Source organism: Tubulanus polymorphus, chromosome 8 (genome assembly GCF_964204645.1).
Source record: "Tubulanus polymorphus chromosome 8, tnTubPoly1.2, whole genome shotgun sequence".
NCBI classification, from domain to species: Eukaryota; Metazoa; Nemertea; class Palaeonemertea; order Tubulaniformes; family Tubulanidae; genus Tubulanus; species Tubulanus polymorphus.
The window spans coordinates 8,729,770-8,752,830 of NC_134032.1; the positions used below are offsets into that span (position 1 = coordinate 8,729,770).

At 41.5% G+C, this 23,061-nt stretch overlaps 1 protein-coding gene across 2 annotated transcripts in view; it reads right to left on the reverse strand.

The window, feature by feature from the left end:
- Positions 1 to 349: 349 nt before the first annotated feature.
- LOC141910051 (uncharacterized) overlaps positions 350 to 23,061 on the reverse strand; it is a 28,985-nt gene continuing 6,273 nt past the window's right edge. Inside the window, exons 3-5 of one of the 2 annotated variants that reach the window (XM_074800753.1) lie at positions 4,916 to 5,072; positions 3,084 to 3,224; positions 992 to 1,113 (exon numbers count right to left, since the gene is read on the reverse strand). In XM_074800753.1, the coding sequence (XP_074656854.1) occupies positions 3,130 to 3,224; positions 4,916 to 5,072 (252 nt within the window). In that variant the 3' untranslated portion in view covers positions 992 to 1,113; positions 3,084 to 3,129. Of the gene's footprint in view, positions 1,114 to 3,083; positions 3,225 to 4,915; positions 5,073 to 23,061 lie in introns of both variants that reach the window. The other variant, XM_074800752.1, reaches the window with a different exon arrangement.

Consider the following 23,061-nt stretch of genomic DNA (forward strand, 5'->3'; position numbering starts at 1 on the left):
CTTCAGTCTCGGAGAATTCCCATCCGTACATAAATTTACACAAACACAAACGAAACGTAGCGAAATAGAAAATAGGTTTTTTTTCTATTTGTCAGATTTGATCCTTTTCTTGAATTAAAAACTCTTACACAAAATGTATGATTATGTTTGACAAGTTTCTTTTGATTTATTGATTTTACACTTCGAGTTTCGGCTTCGAGTTTGCGCCCATTACGAGCACCGCATTTGTTATCACAATTTTCATTCCGACAGTGTCGCCATCTAGATTTCGAAAGTATTCGCTATATATATATATATATAATATATAGCGAATACTATATATTTATAATTTTATATTTATATACGAGTGGTGCATTCTAGATTGAAATGAGTGTCGCATCTTGATCTCTGCGACACGGAGTGGAACATTTAAACATCGCAAAAAAAACAATGGTTTAAACAAATAACTGAAACGACGATATCAAACGTATAATGAGATGACGTAGTCGGGACGGAAACAAGAAAGATATCGGACTCAATTTCACGAAAATCTGACAAATGGCATTACACTTTGTTTCGGTGAATTTTCAAGCTTTGGAACAATTCTCGTCTTTTTTAGTCCGATTTCGTGAAACGACGTCCACATCAACGCATCTTCGCTTGCCCGGGTTTGAATGATGCAAAGAGATGCATTGTTTTTACCGGCAAGTTTGCTCTATGAATACCACGCACCTGATTGGCTAAATTTATAGACTGGTAGGCGCTGAGCGGCAACCTGCTGTCCGCCCAAAATGTTGGCGTAAACTTCAGCGGGCGGCAATCAAACACTGGCAAGCGAGGATGATATCAACGATACCGTGGACGACGAGAGCGTGCGCCCCCTGTTGGTTGGAATCGACGATACCGGCGCCAGACGATAGTCGGTGACGGTGACAACGACAACATACGGATATTTGGATGCGTGCGATTCTCATGAAGGACGCCAAACTCGCGACAGTAACAGGTGCACGATTCCGCTGAACAGAAGCGATTTTAAGGTCGGAAACCGACTGTTATAGACGGCGCTGCCGGCGTTCTTTACCGCGCTGACCCCTGCGTTTGGCATGTACTTATTTAGTTCCTTGTAATGGTACTCTATAAAATATCGAGAAATGGAAAAAAGAAAATGGTTCATTTATTACAATCCTGTAATTTTGAAGTTCGATTGGACATAGTAGACTCCGCCAAAGTCGGATTCGATAAACTCGGATACCACTCAACACGGCTCTTATTTTTCTTATTTTTGTGGCACCATACATGAAATACGTACCAATTCGGATATCAACCAAGTCGGCACATTTTTACGTTCCCGCAAGAGCCGACTTGAGCGAAGTCTACTTTATAACTCCCAACTGATAAAGTAGACTCAGCCTTACTCTGGGAAGCGTAAACATATCATATGAATGATCTCATATCAATTCGTGAGTTGCTTACAATCCAAGCACTGCCTGTCTACAGCGTTTCGGACCGCCCTTTCGATTCACAATTACTAACAAACTAATATCGAATATATTGGTTTTAGTAGAACTAATCAGAATCAGGGAATTTAGCACCATAGGTCACTCTGGAAATTCATTTCCACAGACATCTTAATTCCAATTTGAGCGGTGTTCAGATCCGACCAGAATCGAGTAAGGAGAAGGAGTCTACTGATATGGGCTGACTGGAGCGGTACACCGAATCGATCCGCTTTGATGAGTACAATTGAGAATTCTATATATAGGTATTGTATTTCGATAACAAAAGTAGTTTTGAATTTTTAACGTAGAATATATATAAAAATGAATAATTACGCACGTAGCTATATGGAAACCAAAAATCGACTACAAATCAGACAACAGAATTTAGAAATTTTAACTTAAAGCTATGGTTTTTCGCGAGTAGTTTTCAGCTAGCTTTTCCTGGTAGGAAATATGCCAAGTTTCTCAAAAAAAGGAAATCGTTGACAAGAATCTGCTCATCCGCGAATGCTCGCCCTTTTTCATGAAGCAGCAAAAAAGCCGCCAGAAACCTCTCGCAAAAACCGGCCTCGAGGAGTTTTACGCCGTCTCTAGCATGCGAGGAGGGACGGCGAGTGACAACGCAAATCAATCAAGCGAAAAAAGAAGAATTTAGTGCCATATCTTTTTATACACTGATGACAGTGACAGAAGATAAGTAAAAATCAAAAGCCGTGCACAAATTAATAATTCAACCAATAATCAATGAACTCAATGTTAAAAATGTCCCTTGATAAGCTCGCTTAAACGTAAACAATTCCATGGATTTCCCCCACGAATTTTCTTACCGTATTTTAAGTCAGATATCCGTTTTTTGAAATCAACGGTTAGAGGATCGGAATACTCGGACCACTATAGAGGGGTCGGTAGTGCGTGAAATATTTATGTGCTTTACAGATCATCAACGGGCATGCGCAGGGATAGCGTTTTGTTGCCGGTTGCACCGCGGGTATTTCCTCTTCTCCAGTCAAACTTCGTCGGCTTGCGGTGCAACCGGTCGTTAGTTCATTGTTTTGCCTCTCGATAGCGCCACTGGCAGTCGTCACGATGGGTGATGTTTTGAATAAATTCAACTTTCGAGTGGAACATCAACAAGTCGCGCTCGAATGAACCTACTATATATCGAGTATCGTTCATCGGTATGCCACTAGATAGCGCCAATGTCGGTGCCGATAGATATTTTATTTAGAACAATTACGTTTTGATCAAATCTTTTCCGCGTATGTGTCCTGGCACCAGTCGTAGTCGGGGATTCGTTCAAATCAACTCGGAGTAATATGCCATATTAATCCTAAGCCTACGCATACATATGGTGAAGTTCCTCGGTTCGTCGTTAGGTGGCAACATCGGTAGATATAAATGCACCGAAGAGTGATTTTTTACATAGAAACATCGAATCTTCTATCCGAAAATGTACTTAACGCTACGTCATGTAATGCGTCGATGAAACTCGAGGAAATGTATTCGATGTTTTAGAATTATATCGTCATCAAATCCTCCCCGGATTTATTCCTCTAATAGCGAGCATTAGGAGATTCGTCGAACGAAGTATTCTAAATAACCTACATGTATATTATGGTGCAGCATATCGATAGTTCTTCAGTTCATGCCGCTACATGGCGCCAGTGGTAGTCGAGGTGTCGTTAGCGGCATCGATGATCACCATGGATGGTTTCCTCGCGGGGTAGTATTGATCCGAGTAATATTCTATACGCACGAAACGTCATGCGTTTTGAAAGAAAAATAAAATACCCGTAAATTAATGAGAGACTATATTCAAAAAAAGAACATCAGCCGAACCCGAACCGAAACGTAGCGAATTCTAAATTATATATACTGGTATAGATCAAAATTGATAAGGGAGGTCGCCGGTACGTCGGTTTTACACACCTGGGCGCAGTCTCCACAGTCGTGACTACCAAAAGTGGTCTCAAATCTCATGACTTCTCCACAGATGATGGACTGTCTTAGATGGTATTAGTTTGGTCTTATATCTAAGTCATGACTGTGCAACTGGCCATTGGGACCATTCTGTGCACTCATGAAATAAGTACAAAAATGGTCTTAAGTCCAAGTCTGCCCTCAAAGCCGATTAGATTAGCAAAGACCAAATGGGCTGAGATTGATTTTGAGTTGTTGGATTGGTTTCTTAGCCTTAGTGCATTGAGACTGGTCTGATTGAAATCTTGGACTGCAACGGGCCCATGTGGGTCAGTTGTCCAAAAGTTGGTTTCATTTCACCCGTTAATGCGATGGTTTAACTTCGACCAACCTTCGAGCAAATTACTTTGACAATGGCTAAACCTTTTGTCCGGCGGCCTCCGAATGGGTTGAGATAAGAAATATCTAGCGTCGGTTTCAGAGACCAGTTTGAAATATCATTTAAGTTGGATAAGACAAACTCGAAAGGTTTTTTTTTTACAGTTACGACTGGCCTATAAAACCGACACCGGAGTTAAGTACGTGTGACTTGAAAAACATGCTTTTGAAATGCTTTCAACTAAAATGATGCATTAAGAAAAATAAATTCAAACGGTAGTCGCAACCAAGGGGTTAAAGTATATAAGCGAAAGCCAAAATAATCTGTAGGCAGGCGAGAGAATCGTAATAATAGATAATTAAGCAAAAAATTGTCTAGATAAAAGGAAGATTAAAGAAACTAATTAAGTTGAACATTAGTTTGATTTTTGCTATGTAGTTAGCTGCAAGGCTAGCGGGTTTAAAAATGGATCTCTAGTATTCAGTTCCACAGTTGTGAGCTTAGAATTGACTCTAGAGTGGGAATATTCAAGGAAATGAACTGATTAACTTAGCGTCATCAAGTTTTACTGGTTAGATTTTTAACTCGAAAACTACTTCATTTTCGATTAGTTTTAATCTAGAGTCAAAATTCAAATAGACCTGCGGACCTCGGTTGCAGAGTACACATTTAAACTTCAGAAATGTCTGGCTCCGTAAAAGATCCATCGCAATTTCGTAGATTTCCAATTTTGATCTTTCAATATCCCCTTTTGGAGCTATAGATATTTCGAGGGCGCGGGAACGACACGTGATGCAAATTCTACTGCTACTTTTGTTGACCGTACCTTTTTTTCTTCTAATTTCTAAGTTAAAACACTCAAACACGTGATCAAGTGAAATCTATTTTTGCCTATCGCTATCCGAATACAAACGTGAGTAAAGAGATCGAAAGTCGCGAGTCAAGACTCGTAAGTCGAATGTCTTCAGAATTGTTTATGTTCTGCTCGTGGATCAGGTATTTCATTGGGTTTATGCGAAAACGCATCGCCCATACTTGGGTAGCTGAGGCCCATGCATACTAATTATCAAGCTAAATGAGTTTAGCTAATACTCGCAAAGAGGCGACGCACCCGATGTCGGGTTAGTCTTCTACTTACCCGCCATGAAAATGATGGCGCCACTGATGCCGATCATGGCGCAAATGAACATCAACCAAATGAAACTTTTCGCCGAATCGACTTTCACCGTCACGCGGCGGCCTTCCATCATGTTCTCGTAGACATTTCCGCGACCGTACGGGTGTAAATCACAGTCCTATGAACACACATTACAAATGAGTCATGGTTATTGGTAAGGGGTACTGCAGCAGGGGAGATAACGGGGTGAATCTTAGTAGATAGATGCCACTGTTTATTCTAGACAAAGTTGGCAGCGATAGTTGAGCGTTAAGTGGAGGGGATGGTTTTTTTGGGCGCCGTGAAAACCGTAACAATTATGTTTGTTTACATTGATGCCTCAAGTATGCGTTATTTCAGGAAATCTGTGCGAATCAATGTGCATTACGTCACCAATGTTCGCCGTTGATATAATAACAATAACAATTGCAAATTTTGGCGTCTATTTTGTGATTAAGAATATTTCATAGCTCTTATCTTATTTTTGATAGATCTCATTTTCGATAAATTCTAACAACTATTTTTGAGATGTTATTTTCAAGGGGTCAGCTTTCTTGTTTTTCTCTTTTCTAAATTTCTGACATTGCTGAAAACAAAAATTTGAAAAAGCCATTTCGTAACAATATCAATATCCGCCACCGTGTCGATAGTCTAGATTTACGTAGGTTACATCGAAGACACACATCGATCGTGCTGCCACTTGTCGGCGTGGTCCAGAGCATGCTTGGAACAACGTTTAGGATAGCAACAACAGATGAAAGTGATTATTTATACATCCGATTTCAGGCATAGACATATTCTAATTGGGGATCGTTTAATTAGCACGTACGCACGAAATGGAGGAAGGGGGTCATTGGAAGTGCAAGCAAATGCGTATGGGGAAGGGAGGGGGTCTAAACAGGCCATTTGATACAGCATTGAATAACAATATTGTATTACAATGTGCTATACTCAATAAAACACTTGTCGTTATTCTGACGAACATCGTGATGGCTGCATCGGCAGAATTTAGAAAAATGCAATGAGCATTGTGATCGTGTCCAATTCGACTCCTATTGCATGTTTCACTTGATTTCATACATACAACGCCAGTTACCATTGATAAGTATGTTCTCGAAAAGCATTATGCGTATGTATAGGGGGCACTGGGCAGTTAAAAAGTACTGTTGCGCCCAAGGGAGGGTTGGGGCTTCAAAAATCGGTGATTTTATGCGTACATACTAATTGAACGATCCCTTGACGGATATAGCATAATTTCCTCTGGTGCTCGGTGCGTGTGACCCTTAAATTCTTTCTCTCAACGAGATGATCGTTTTACCGTGTCCCGAAATGCGGAGATACAAAGTCGTGTGTAATACTTAAGCCGCGACCTTCCTGACTTATTTACGAAAAGCCCACAATCGAATCAATGAATACTAACAGTTAAGCTAAGCTCAGGTCGACTTGACGTTTCGGCCCCACTCCCCGCGGTGGCGCCACCGCGCGGGATTTACGCGAAGCAGCAAACACAAACATGGCCACTCTCCCAATTTTCAATGATAGAAATCGTGTGTGCATTTCAATTATTTCGGCTGTTAGGGTTTTAAGGCACAATATAAGTTGATGATGTGATATGGCGATGTTAATTAATGATAATTCCGCAGTGAAGCTAGTGACGAACGGTGCCGATTGAGTGTACAGCTGCCAAAAACACTGAAATGTGCGTGGTTGCGTAACTATTTGCAGTGAATTGCAGACGAAACATGAAGCCTTAACAGCCGTTTAAAAAAAAATTATACCAATCGCAATTGTAAAATAAAAATGAGATAGAACCTAAGTTAAAATTCTGGCCATTTCTAAAATGTTATTACTAATTTTTAGTCAGTGCCGAACGTTTAGTTTTCCAACAATAATGAGGGGTGGTAGGTAGTCATACAATTCAAGTCATCATTTATTACACGTTACTTCCGTGTTGTTGAAAATCTCGCGAGTCCTGGACCAAACCCCATTGAACAATGTGATCTGTGTGCTGGCCACAAATGCACACAGATCACACTACACTGCCCATTACACACTCCAGTACCCACAGCTTTCATATATCCATCCAAATATTTAGAGTGTCTTTCTTCCTGGATCAAATCGTCCGATCGGAAGGAGCCGAGTCTGCGTCGACTTTTAATCGGGAACCTTTTCGACATGTGTTTACTTACGACGGCGATGGATTGATCGCATACCGATCATAGGCCGAATCGCGAGGATTAGATTAAGTTCTATTTTCTACGACCCGATAAGATCGTTGTGGCCAATCAGCGACGAGTTTTGCATCACGTGACTTTTTTTCGTAGTCAACCTGGGCGAACCTCGGTCATCGGAGTTAGTCGACTATCTGTTACGCATATATAATGATAGCACAAGCTGTATAACCACTGGCTAAGTGAACTAGTTCTATTGGTCTACTGGCTAGAATGCTTGCTTTCTACGTACAAGTCCCGGGTTCGATCCCCGGTGAGTGCGCGTTATTTCACTGTCACTTCTCTTACATATAGTCAAACTAAACGAAAGCGAATGTCAGTTAGTCGGAACTATGGTCCGGAAATGGTCGACCACGGGATTGAGCACGGTCGCTGTAGTTCCGACCCATTTCCAAGATGGCCGACTCTGTGAAATACGTTACGACCGAACTATATGGTGCGTTCTGTTATTAGTTTTGACCACTAGTCAACTAAGCTACGAAAACCGAAGTCGGCCGAGAGTTCGCTTAAGATCGTGTGACAAACGAGTCGGTCACGTGTTACTTCCGCTGTCCTTTTGGCGATCTGATCGGATCATAAGTCAATCTGGGCTTAACTTGACGTTTTATTCCAAATATACAGATATTATGAGCTCGAGTTGGCCATCGAATAAATACCGTAGTAACAAACGAACAGTTGCAATTATCACCATACGTCAACTATCTACTGGTTAACTAACACTAACCATAATTCATATTCTGGTTAACCTGTTTATGGGATTGTCATGAGGTTTTATAGATGGATAGTTGCCCCCGTATATGGAAATCAGAGTGCCTGATTTTCCCTAATTCTCCTATGATATCCGGAAAAATTGCTTCCCAAACGAGTAAGTTTCTCAAGGACATCATCGAATCGTCCACCATTACTCCGGAAAAGAAAATTTCCGCTAATCATATTACTCCAATAGGCACTCCAAAAGATACTCTTAATGAATTCTTTTTTTTTAAATTTTGAAATAGGGATTGACCCTGTCATTTATTTGATTGGTAGATTTCGTTTGATTTTTTTTATTTGGTGTCCCTTACAAACCTACCACACCTGCTGGGAGCGAAACCGAGGGTTTGATTATGAAATCGGAAATCGAAGTACAGATACAGTTGTGCGATCGGCGTTCGATTTAACGGAATTTTTTGCTAGAATATGAATTCTTTTTTAACGTCATCGGTTTTTGAGGACGGCCATATTTTTTCCTGGAAAAAATGTATCTCATAGAATATCGCAACGGACTCCGGAATCCCCGGTGAAAATACAGAACCCGGAGCATTCCCATAGTGACGGTACGCGGCAACTATCAAACTGGCTTCGTACCGAATGTAACGCAGATACATATATACCAAATTGTATGATCTGTTTTTAAACGGCTGGATAGAGTAAGAATGCGCAGACGATGTCCAACAATTATTTTGATTGAGGGATTTAGCGTCGGGAATGCGCGGTTTGCTAATTGTCTGTCTAGCGCTATAACAGTAACAACGATCGAGTATAGATCAAATGACTTCAGCGCACGTATGTGAACTATGCGTATATAAGCCGCGGATTTGCTGGCGATGCCCGGTTGTAAATTCTGCCGAGCCATTAGCGACAAAACCATATAAAATATACATATTCCAGGGGAAATGCGCGCGATAAAACGTACGATAAACAAATAGACGGTTATTCCGGAAAAAAAGACCGTGGCACAACCGGATAATATGGCTGCCTTCACGAATTCGACTATGACATCACCAGATCGCTCCTAATGACCCTCGCAGAGGAGATGTCTCCTTTCGTTTGAATTTTCCAACAACAGCATAAGATAATCCCGATAGACGCTTCCCGAAAACTCCCCAGTTATCACGCATGTAGATAATTGCAGAAAATATAGCTGCTCTCACAAATCCACCTATGAAATCATCAAATTACCGCTTTTTTCACTATGAATACTAAGATATGACTGCCTACATAAATTCCATATGTGACATTATCAAATTGCTCAGCACCTTCAAGAAAAATAGCTTTCTTCACGAAGCAATGGACTCTAAAACGAAAAAGTGCATGATAAATCTCACGAAGGCGGCCATGGACATAACTAACAGCCTAACATATTTTTCTCTAGCACAAAGAATATCGTTAGAAATATTTCCAGATAGAAAAAAATGTTTTAATATTAATTTCTCTTTACCTTTACGGCGACGTGGGTTTCAAATAAAGTTTCATCGGCGAACGAATTGTTTTTATTGTTCGCCATGACTACGTCGTGAAGCGAAGTCATAGCTTGAATACGACACATGGGCATTTGTACACCGCCCCCTGACGCGGCGGCAGCCGATCGGACTTTCTGCACCAGACGACCAGCCATGTTTTACGATTATCCGCTTCAGTTCGAGATAATCGTTAAACTCGATATTTTGAGAATATAAAGCTTCTCAAAGCAGTTAACGTCCGATACTTAACGCTAGGAGGACCGAAGACTTTCACCGGCCTTGACCCATTTAATCCGTTAAAACGTATATGTAATTATTTCCGCGATTGAAAGTAACCAATTTCCGCACGTTTTCTTTGAGTTCTCAACGATTTATCTGTCGATTAGAATCCATCGAATTTCGTTTCGTTTCTGTCATCCTGAACGCGAACTGTATTTTACGATGTGAATATACGTACTGTATTAGGTTCAAGAAATTGATCGAATATAGGGGCGGCTCCGTTGCGAATATCATAAAAAAGTTACGGCATTCGCCAGAACCATCCCGTATATGTCTTTTCATTCTCATGACCCAAACTACCATAGTAACAATGATAATCCATAATAGAGGTATGGTCACTAAAACAACCTACGACTTGTCCGTCGCCTTTTGAAGATTATGACCAGGCAAGTGAGGATTTACTCGGCGCGGTAGGTCCTAATGTCGAGCACGCCATCTGGTGGCATGACTGGTTTTACTATTGATTCTTAACGTGTGAGGTAAACCCGGGGATCGATAATGCCGGCCGGCTGGTATCTCTAGAGTCAAAATTGATTAAAAGCCAAGGCAAACATAACTCGGAGACCATATTGAGCAAATATCAGATTCTCTGAGAGACGGGAGTCGCTGGGGGTTGTAAATTAATACGCTTCTTGGATTATATTGATAAAATCGAGAAAGGGAACGGTATCGAAGAGTCTCATATTTACTCGATAAAATTACATACAAACGCACACACACACACAACAGCCTGGTACTGCGATGCACGCGATAGAGGGTAAACAAAACCGCTCTTAGTAATTACTCGCTCGCCGCAGCCTCCTCTCTATCTCCCTATCCACGTACTGTAGAGATAGATTAACGGCAGCAGAACTAGATTACTTTATTACTGTCAATATATAAATATGATTATTATTACATTTTCTGGGCTTGTGGTGCAATAATCACGCGCGTGGTCTATATATAATCAGTCAACAGGGGAAAATACGTAGACTATAGATACAGAACCTCCCGGCAAAGATGGCTGCCTTCTTAAATCCCATCATCAAATTACCCCCTGGTTCTACCAGAACATGTAGTTGCCCTCGAAAACCCCTGATGACATCATCACAGGAAATAAGACAGCATCCATGAATCCCCCAATGACACGATCAAATTACCCATATAGACACCCCCCTCCGAGAAAAAAATCGATGGTCGCCTCCATCATTTTCTTTATAACATCATCATAGAATTACTGCTTAAAAAAGTTCTCAGAGAGGCTGTCTCCATAAATCCCCCGATATCATCTAGAATTACCCTTTTAGACATAACGAGATTTTATTGTCGGGCATTCTATGATTCTATGATTTGCTGAGTAGGTGGCGTAGTTTATTGCGGTTTCTAAAAGTGAGTATGGATTTCATGATGTGTTAGCGAAGAGAGTAATCTTTCCTAGAAAGAGCCTAGTTAGTGATGGTATTTATGGAGATGGCCACGATAAATGTTCTCTGTAATCAGGGAGTCAATATTAGGTCTTCAATGCGGTCCATTTTGTCAACCAATCACTGTGGAATGGTTTTATAGAGACATAGCGCTGTCACTATCTCCGAATTAGGAATAATGTTAATGTCCACTTTTACAGAAAATGCGCTTTGATGAAAGCAACTCGCTCAATGCCACGAGTGAGAAAACTGTTGGGGTGGTTAGGCATCTCTAGAGTGAGTGACAATTTCGTTGTGGATCGAACTAGGACTAGCTTATAGTCCATGATTAAACCTGATGCAGCTATCAATCACAAGTCTAAACCCTGCTGCTACCCCTCAAATTACACACACACCTGACGCTGAACCAACACACATTCGAAAGATGATCATCCCGGGTGGTTAGTTAGGACCTCAGCTTGCAAATGAACTAAAAACAGCAACAGACATTCGACATTTTATCAGCACGCCACTTTCGAGTGAGATTGTCCACATTCACATGCGTTCATGCAGAAGTTCACATGAGACATTTTTGATTGAAAATGAACAACAAACGCCAGCCATTAAGCATTTTATCAGCACACTTTCAAATGAGATGATTGTCCATACTTAATATGTGTTCAGGACTTCACCTGAGACATTTTCAAATGAAAATGAACTACAAAAAACATACATCAGGCATTATATCAGCGCACTTTCAAATGAGATCGTCCACACTTAAATTCACCCGAGACGTTTTTGATTGAAATGATTTACAAACAACAGACATTAGCCTCTGCACACTTGCATACACTGATCGTCCACACTCTATTAAGTGGATGGCCGCGGATTGATTTTACATTTCATCGATTATGAAATACCTTTATCGATAAGCATCTTTTATCTCCACGGTTTATCATTGTTGTCACTATGGTAGTTAATTCAATCGATTGACCGCTTAACTTTCCACGCACGCGCAAAAATGGCCTTCTCCAAAATCTCCCTACCACGTCATCCTAATCACGTGGGCCACAAATGTAAGTATGGTAATGTTTACCGGAAGTATGTAGAAGACGAATAATGAAGTTGATTTAGATGACGTCATAGGGGGATTTCCGAGAGACTCCTTTTATGGATGGAACGGTTGTAGAAAAGGCGGATCTGTGGATAACGAAGGCTGCCTTCCCATTGTTGTTGCCATTTATGACAGATGTCATCAATAGCTGCACATGTGACACTCGGGAATTGCATCTTTTCGGAGGCATTCCTTCCAAGATTTTTAACGCCGAAGAAGAGCACTTTTCTCTTATGTCCACAGATACGCCCCTACACTTCTACCCTACACCTACCCGACTAAACGTTCATTTCCGTCTAATTCGTCGTCGTATCGAGAACGATCAAATAAACACTCGCTCTCGAGCGCGATTGGAATCAGTCGCGCTGAATTCCCGGCAAATATCTCACTTATTCGGAGTATGACGACAGAACGACGATCGCGCGTTCACGGGTCCGATACGAATCCTTTTCAGACGAATATCCGAATATCTCGCAAATAAATTACGAGCCGCGAGAGATGTGAAAATATCCGTCGAGTTTAACCGTCGATTTTATCCGTTTCGACCGTCCGAGTTCAGCCTTGAGAGCGAGATAACAGTTCAACAATCTCCAGCGTCAGATTACCCGATTTAGTAGAAATGAGTTAATTATCAATAACTTTGAGTCGAATCTAACTGAAAATGTTTTAACATGCTCCTAACGGTAATGCGTAAATGATGAAAATTTACTCATATGAGAGAATTTTCAATTACATTGACTTCAGTCAAGTATAATTCAAAAACTGCGCGAAAGAGACTGTTTTAATTCAGCTCTATACGGAGCAGACTCCTCTCGGCCCTTCTTCCCTGGGCCGGGCGGTTGTTGATAAGAAATACGTTTTGTATATAAAATAGCTCCCGACCCGCAACTATCGAAAATGAACTTGTTAGATTTAACTCACTCAACGCAGCAACTGCGGCGGCGAAACTGAATAGATCCCGACAGGCTGTAAGTCGTAGTAGGTTCCTGTTAGGCTGTATCCAGGCTGCTTCCGCGCTCACTCTCTGTAGCAGACGCGAAATGATGAAAGGGGTCTCTGACGACCTGTTGTGCGGCAGTGGCCGGCGCTTTCATAAGCGTTAATCAGCGTATAACTGCAGCCGTGGCGCGCGCGTTAGCTCCAAGCGTTGAAAGATCTCCTCTCTCCACCCTCTTTCACGCTCTCTCCTCAGCAACCAGACCGGCGGATAGAAATGTCGACGACAGCTTACTCGAGAGAGTAGTTAATCGGCTTACCCACTGCTGCTGCTGCTGCGGCGGCGCAAAACTACGCCAGGAGTTACCTACTTAATCCGATTCGGAATGAGCTAATTACATCGTACGTCGCGGCGGGTTTTTGTCAGCTCCGGTTCTTCGTTTTTTCACGCTTAATACCTCGATAAGAATTGGCTTTCGATCTTAAATTTGAGCTTAATTAATTAGACTTGGTACTGAAATAAGACGAGTCTTAACGGCTGGTTTTAAGGCTAGGCTGGTTACAGGCTTGTCGGATTTGGAGGCTCAGTTAGGTCTTTGGGACAAGCGCCCCACAAAGTGGTGACAAAAGCGAACCCAAGGGTTTGAATCGGTGAACGGGTCTTGGGTATATCCAATCAACGGCAAAAGCGTCCCCTAGTGACGGAAATGGGCGTAAGCTTTTGAAAAACTCCCCATCGTAACAGTGGTGACGCCTAGCGACGAAAATCGACAGGTTTTTTGTGAACCTGATCACAGTAGTAGCGACCCCTAGTGACTAGAACAGATAAATGGACTCTGATGGCAGTCATGGAGCAGCGACTTCTAGTGGCTAGAATAGACATAATGGGATGCTGGTTAATCGCCTTGTAGAGTCGGTGCCCCCTATTGACCAGAGCGTTGTTGTTAACCCCCATACAGTATATTTGTTAATTTCCCCTATAAAGGTAGCGACCCCTAGTGACTGGAACAGATATGCAGATCCTCGATCCTCATAACAGTCGTGGGGTGACCCCTAGTGGCTAGAGCAGACACAATTGGATGCTGATTAATCTTTTAACCTCTAACAGTAAGCTATTTGTTAACTTTCCTTATAACACTAGTGATCTAGTGACGAGAACAGACTCGAAATATCTGCTTGCAGATAGTTCTACAAGAGCGACACCTAGAGAGCAAACAAATGCAATTTCTGACTTATTTTCTTACAGACAAAACGGCTCTAGCGAAGAAAACCACGAATCCTTTTCGGTGAACTATCAGAAGTACTATGGATTTTCGTATGTAGTGGTTAATGGGTGCTTTATGTGCGCGGCAACGGCGGCGGCGAGCTTAGCGTTAATGTACCCCCTAGAGTTAGAGAAAAAACACCGCGCCGAGTTAATAAACCGATAAACAGTGACCGCTGACGGGCTCTACGTGACCAGAATTAACCATCCGAGTGCGAACTCACTCGCCGCAGCTAGAGCCAGCATCCCCGTAGCGTAATATCCGCTTAGTGTGATTTGATATCTTCGAACGATGGAAAACCCGATACGAAATACTCGTTTTTAGTCCGTTTTTAATGCGCGTCGTTCTTTTGTGCCAGACAGGAGTGAAATACATGAAATCTCGACATGATGTCACCATCAAAATAGCTTCTCCAGTAAAGATGGAGGCCTTATTAAGTGCCCCAAATGACATCATCAAATAATCCCTGTAGATCGGACTCTTCCGAAGAGGCGACCGACCCCTACATGAATCCCCTATGACGTCATAAAATTCCAGGAATCATACGTTTCTCCATAATTCCCTAACATGACCACCCAGTTCTATTGATCGTCTATTTTTAGTCTATTTCAGTGCGCATGCATACACGTGGTTGCCTTCTTAAATCACCCTTTGACGTAATTAAATTACCCCTGTTGGACACTTCCATAGAAGATATCGAATCCACCGATGCACCTATGACATCACCAAACTGCAGAAACGATAAACTTCCCCATTCATCCCTCAGTATAAGATCATATAAACCAAATACGTACTAGACACTTTTAGAAAGATATTCGTTTTCAGTAATCACCCTTTGACATCATCATTACCCTTCCATAAAGCTACATACTTGGCTGGCTATAGAAATCCACAACATTTCCAACACATACAAATAGCATAACATTTAACGAAATCCGAACACATTTTACTCATTCCTGTTAGCTGCGGCATGCGAGGTCGACACCAACTCCGGCAAGCGACTTCCATAAAACCATAGTTAAAGAAAAGTATAAGAGTATACGATTAAACCTACCTCGTTCGAAATCGACTCGGTCGAAGCGGAACTTCTTAATTTCTTCGACATTTTTGATTGAAATCCTCGACCGTACGTATACTAATTGGAAACAAATTCTCCAGATATATCGCGGGAAGTTCCCGGAACGAGCGAGATTTGGTATCGTGTATACTCCTATTACCGGAATTTCAAACAACAGTAGAACATGTTCTCGATCACTTCTGCGCCGAACGCAGACGGTTTTTCAATCAGCCAGTTCCGCGATGAAATAAAAGTTCTCTTTATCGCGTTCCTTTCGCGTTCCTAGTCTAAAAAGTCCTATCGTTTCTACGCTCTATTATAGGTGGCTCCTGGTTTCAATGGACACGGGGTAATTTTCCGAAAATTCGATACTCCGTTTGACCTAAATTATCGCTCGACTTCGGTTTCCGATGCTCGAAAATGTCAATTCTAGGATGCATAATTCTAGGGCAAGAACAGAAGGTGCTGACATTGATTTGATTGGACGACGAGGTTAAAAAAACTTCGCTATGAATTATTTTTTTGAATATCGCAACGTTAAGCTTTGTTTAGAATCTGAATTAATTTTTGGTTTTCAACTATGACCATTATTGCCGAATGATAACTTTTTTGATTTGACTGAAATTTAGTGTAAAATCATAAAGTCGAGAAAACGAATGCGACAGAAAATGGTGTAGCATTTCTCTATATTAAGAGACAGCTCCGAGACCTGTAGGAAATACCCGCAACAGGACAAGATCGACGTAGAAAATCCGATAAATCGGGTAAAATCTAGGATTTGTGAGGATTCGTCCGTAGCCGGTTAGGACTTGCCCTTGGGACTCTATTCGGCCATTCTCACTTACCGGGGCTCGGGTGCCTTACAAAAAAACGCAAAGGCAACCACAATTTGGCAAGCGAGAATATGAACACAGTCGGCCGTATTTTGCGGTAGCGTCGTCGATTCACACTCTCTTCCAAAGCACATGGCTGTAGGACGACCACGCAGATTTTCACTCGCGGTGGGATAAGGGTACATTTCAATATTCTAGAAAGAACCTCATCAACCGTGTTTGAACGAAACATCGCATGAGCCTCGAGGTTTCGGTGACATTTCACTGATCCTCTCTGTTTACGTTCGTTTGCGCGCCTGATTCGATGATGTATCGCGCGACATATCGAAATCCAATTCTTCGACAGACGGGAAACTATGCGAGTCGAAAATGACGTTAGGATTTGACGCATAAAACGACCTCAAAAGCGTATCGGTCTCGAAGGGGTCGCGGTTTATCGGAAATCACGACAGCCGGAGTAGATATCGGCGTCAAGAGCTGAAAGCCGCCAGCCTTCAAAAACCGCAGACGCGCTAATGGTCTTAATGTCGCGGAATGGATTCCACTTTTGGCGAGTAAGCTATAGGATGCAATGGGATACCGGCAACGCTACAGTGGCAAGCGAGGATTCGGTGATTATCCGCTACGATCGCTAGTGGCACTCGCGTTTCAATTTCCTTCTACATCTCAATTAAATTCGAACCGACTTTCTCATCAGTAAACTAGAAACGTAATTGGAAATCCACTATCCTGTCGCAATGGAGGAATGTGACCATCCATCAACAGGACATCCATTGCAAAAACAAGCTCGGCACCAGAACTAACAGAAATCTTGTTAGTTCACGCTTTATCAGTTTTAGAACGATTCGTGAACCAATCAGTGACTTTTACTCAAAGCGTGAAGTGCTCTTCGTTGTCATTGGCCAGCAAATTCCAAATTCCCAGCAAGACCAATCATAGTCCCACTGTAAACTAGCTCCACCTGGTGGACGTTACTTTTCACAAGCGAAGTTCAATATTGACCCAGTAGTTGATGCCCCGCTGCACACTAGCATACCTGGTGGATCACCATTTGCCTTGCTAGGTGGAATGCGCTAACCACAGTGGGTAGTTGATGCACTCAACAAACACACTGGCGCACCTGGTGGATCCTCACTTGCCACAGATTTACTTTTTAGTCAAAGGCTTGGGGAAGGTTAAATAAAAATCCCCAGGCTTAGCTTTGCCCGGCTCCTAGTACCCCCAAAGGCACCCTGCTACCGGGACCAAGAGCTGGGTGGGCAGACTAGGCTCATGGCCTCGATAGGCAACCCGTCTAAGAGACGGGCAACTCTGATTCCGAACCCGGGCGTTTGGAGCTCGAAGCCTTGTTAGGCAGTACATCTAGGAGACGAACACTCCAGATTCGTGCTCGCCACAGCCGTCTTAATCCACTAAACCACCGTGGCTGTGTAGAGTGGGGCCTGGTTGGCGCGCACTGGGTCTTCTTCACTGATTCTCGGATCTTCGGCATCATCCCTCGGCAGGGATTCGAACCCGATGGCATTGCTACACTCAGCCACGGCGCGAAACCCTGCCACACATAGACCAGATGCGCAGGCACTTGCGCAGTTTTGCCGCACGAAAACTTTGCGGCACCAATCAGATTGCTCGTTGTATCATCGCTGAGGTAAGTTTCACGGAAGAGCTATAAATGGGAAAACCTGGGCTAAATTAAAATGGGATATCTGATACCGGAAATGACATATGTAGCTGTGCACTCGGTCTTTTAGTGTGGCAATCTCGATACCATCAGGTTCGAATCCCTGCCGGGGGAGGATGCCGATCCTCGGAAAATGTCCACAGCTTATGCATACGTACATACATGGCCCATATACACGTGTCTGTTTCGATTATTTCCGTGTATGTGTGTGTTTAGAGTATACAAACACATACAGATAGCGGGTATCACCCTGGCCTAGAGCTCTTTTCCGAGCTGCTGAACACACACCCAATTATTACCGAGTCAGACGCTTTAAAGGCTCTGTCCTTAAAGATATATACAGCGCAGTGTCGTGTAACGAAGTAGGTAATCGTTACAGAGAACAGTAATAAAAAAAACACCCGTAAAACGATATCAACGTTTACGTTAGATTTTGCGTATGTAAGCTATGCATATGAACATATATACACCGGTTCTATCGATTTCTTTTCGTTTCGACGTCTGAATTGGTTGAATTACGTAATTTCGGAAAAAAGTTAATCAATCAATGAATTAATTATGAAAACGTTGACAAACGTAATCAAAGATATCGAAATGTTTTAAGCGTTGGTATTATTCATATACTACGTTTCTTGAAATACGTTATCTTTTTTTAGAAGAGAATTATCTACGTAATATTTAGGATTTTTAGCGTTGGACCAGGCCCGAGCAGAATTTTAGCACGGGACAAATGAATGCGTACGGATTCCAACTGGTTCCCGAATGACCCTCTTCGCTTCGTTTCGAGCCCGAAACTTTTTGTCTTAGAATTTTTCGATTCTAATTCTTGATTGTGATAAACTTTCGTTTTTAATTCTTTTAAATCTGTTTTATAATGTGGGTTTTAACTCCGTTATCTATTGGTTTCTAATGACAAACGACTGCATCTGATATCGATAAAGTAAAAACCCAAAGTAGAATGAAAAAACGTAGAAGAGAATTAGATTTAGAAGAAATGGCTCATATAGAATCGAGCCGAAACTGCATTAGATTCTCTTCTAGTTTTTTTAAGCTATTTGACTACCTAGAAAAAATGCTTCCAGCCTACGTACACACGCTACCAGTGCACACACTCCATGACGTAAGGTCTTTCAACTGTTGTACTGTTCTCCAAGGATCGACTAGACAGTTGAACGTTTTGAGTCCCGGGTGGTATCTACTAAACGCATGTGATAGCACAGTACGAAAATTTGTAAATTTTCTGAGGTCGCAATAAATCGAATGAAATGAATAAAAAAAGTTTAGGGAAGAGTAATAAATTGCGAAGATAGAAACTATTGAATCAATGTCCAAATTCTAATCAATATTTTTTTCAATTTCATCCGTATAAATTTCATTTGTCAATTTTTTTAATCGTGGTTTTTTGGATCAGGAAAATAATGCTCCTCAAGGTCTCTTCGATTCGAAGTGACGGATCGACATTTCAGTTTCACAAATCCCAATTAAAAAAGTTCGAATTTTTAGTTGCAAATAGTTCAATATAATTTTATGACTCCGAACGGCAACTCGGAACTTACGGTACATGTAGGCCATCCTAGATCCAGTTGTTCCACAGTTCTGAGTCAAAATTTGACTGTTGAGTTGAGGAAATAGTTCATTATTCACAATAATGGTATTCTATCCGACGGTGAACAGTTCCCGGTGGTCCAAAAATCCAAAGTCCAGTTGCAAATACCCCTACTATAGTATCCAAATACCGTACAATTTTTTGTACTTTTTCTTCACTATGCTTTACACGATGTAGATGTACCTTCTTTAACTTGTTCTCTTAAGTGATCGTGGTGAATGTTTTTTTTTTGTATTGTATTTTTTTAGTAAAGCAATTAACCTACATAATAATGATAATGATGGTGATACCCCACCGCCGGAAAAATCTAAAATTTCAGTTGCAAATACTTCCCAGAAAATTCGTGAAGCCACTTAGTTGCTAAAATTCCCAACAATTACGCGGTTACCTAAATTGTCTTCGGCGTACACTCGTAGGCGAATCCGAACATTCAGTTCAGAAATCCTTCCTGAAAAATCCAATATCCGACTTCGAAAATAAAACACAATTGCTTGAAAATCCTGCCCAAATCCAGGCTCAATAGTGCCACAATCACTGGCATGAGGGACGAATTCCGCAATCGGAGCGACAATCTAGATCAAACGAATTCAAATTTAGAGCGAACCGTTATCCTAACGCCTATCCTAAGTAAGGCTGATAATTAAAACGAGAATTTGGTAGCCCACTTTGCTGCACCCCAGTCGCTGTCTCTGACCTCCTCCTCGCTGGTCTACTTGTGCGCCGTTTTTACTGCGTTAACGCGAATTTACATTTAACACGTATTACAAATTACATACAACACTTTTATCGTTTAAACCTACGCCCAAATATTCTATAACGCTGTCCTCAACGCGACGCCGCCGAGTCAAACGCGCACAGATACTATAGACGTCTGTCATTCGCAGAAGAACTTTTGAAATATTCTATTCATATCGGAAAATATATCCGCTTCCTAAATCCCTCTACGGCATCGTCAGATCACCGCATCAATCTTCACATTAGCAATTTTTACACCCTTGTAAACCACGCGTATACCATTTCTAAAAAATGTTTCTGCTTTTTTAAATCTATCTTCGACGTCATCGAATTACGTCTGCGGAGCTTTGCAGAAAAATGGCTGTATCCATGAATCTCCCTATGACATCATTAAACCGGTATCTCCATGAATCCCCCTAAGACATCATCAACCCTATAGGCCCTTTAGGAAAAGATACCTGCCTCCATAAATCTCCTATGACATCATCAAACTACCCATATAGGCCCTACAGGAAAAGATGGCTGCCTTCATAAATCCCCACTTGACATCATCAAACTATCCCTATAAATAGGCCCCTCAGGAAAAGATGGCTGCCTCCATAAATCTCCTATGACATCATCAAACTATCCCTATATATAAGCCCTTCAGTTATGCTGCCTCTATAAATGGCTGCCTTTATAAATCCCCACTTGACATAATCAAATTCCCTACTGCTAATTACACGTTTTTACGTGTCTACAGGATCCAATCGGTAGCAGGCGATCGGGTGACGTCATAGGGGGATATATATCGAGATATATTTACATATTCGCGAGTTAAACGGATTCGCAACCATAGTAACGAGCCGATAAACCGGCATTTCGTGTAATGTGTAAAGGTTTCGTTGTTCGGTTATGTATGATATATTTTGATTACTGCGACAGAGAAATTCGCCATCGATAATGTTGTCTATAGAACTCTCCGATATACGCAACGCGTTTATGTGTGCGTGCGTGCGTGCGTGTGCGGGAATGGTTTGTACCACACCCTTGATTGTCACGCGCGATGTAACTCAATTACATCGACGAATATTAAGTTACGCGCGCTGTTTGGATTCTGATTGATGACTTCATTCCGAAATTCGTTATCTTATCTTTTTTTCTAAATTCGGTTTTAATACTCTTAACCCACTGAGCGCCACGCACGGTGTTATCAGCGGGTTCGGTGTTTCTTTTCCCAGTTGGGGAGAGAGAAACCAGATGAAAACCTTCGACCAAAGGAATTCGTCGCCACCAGGATTCGAACCCACCAACCCATAGATTGACGAGGACAGTACCAATTTTTAGAACTGTAACTGCGTCCGATTGTCGCAGCCGAGAAACATGAAATAAAAACCACCAGAAAATGCAAATTGACATCTTTTTATCGATATGTTCGTTGCTTAAATTTTTGTGGCAAAAGGGGTATGAACGACTATAAATCGTGCTAAAGGTTTTAGTGTGGAAACATGTTAGAAATGTTAAAATCTGTCCCACAACGCGGGATCCGCGGTCCATCTCAAAATGGTCCCTGGTAACTGAAAACTTATCTTTTGTCAACTCTTGGATTTGATTGATAATTTTCTGATGGTGGTGGTTAACTAAAATTCTGGGTCACTCAAATACTTTACATCATCCGAGTTAAACTAGTTTAAAAACGGCAGAGACGCGCCCAGAAACGGGTTGGGAAAAAGTACAAATTACATTCCCTTGTCTAACTGATTACATCAAGTGGCACGCCCATGATTTTATAGCATTCTATTACAGAATAAAATCCGTTGAAATCAACACAAAACCTCATCGATATTTCGAGAAAATGATGTAGACCTTTTTTATCTCCCAATTTTCTCTCTTTCCAAAAAACATTTAATGATTCAAATTTAGTAGTCATGCACCATTTTCGATTTTGTTTTTTTTTTCAGGCATCTACGGATTTTTCTGTGTGAAAGAATTAACATTCTGTAAGTTTCTGGGTCCAGTTGTGCGGTCGAAAGGAATAGATTTAAGGCAAGCCCATTTCGATTCTGAAGCTGATGTAACAACTTAAAAACGGTTTGAACTCATTTCGATTTTATAGTTAATCTAATTCAAGACCGCATGCAGCTGGACTCAGGTGTTCATGCTGGGCTCAGGTGTTCATGCTAAGTAAAAAAGGCGTCATCCCTCCTCACCGACATTTCACCAATATTTATTAAATTTTATCCAGTTTTTCTAAGAAGGTTATTCTTTAAAAGAGTAATTTTTTCTTATCAATTTTCAAAAAAAGTAATTCAGGATTTCTGACTTCCATTATGCAATGGTATGATTCAACCAAATGTTTCGTATTGTTATTCTAATCTGAATTACAAATATTCTAATTTCATTGAAGGTTTGCAAAAAAGTCTTCATTGAAAGGGGTTGAAAAAAGTGACTCCATTATTTGAGCGTTTAACAATGTGTATACATGCCTACATAGCAAACTTCAGTTGGTAGGCATTGGGACTGTGAAGCCTTTATTAATTCAAGAAAATGGCGTCTCTTTTCTATCATGCAATTTCCCATTTCAACGGAGACTTTTTGAAATTCTTCAATACAGTGAAGAATGGTGAATTAAAAAGCGATATTTTAGATCAACTTCCAGTCTATTCTGGTCCTATGAAGACTTATCCGGGAATGAACGACCAGAACTGACTGAGCTACTAGTTGGCCACCCTCTCAAGTCAAGTTGAAATAGACATGAGCAATCAAACGAGGAGGGATGATCACCGATGGATAATTACTTATCTCAAC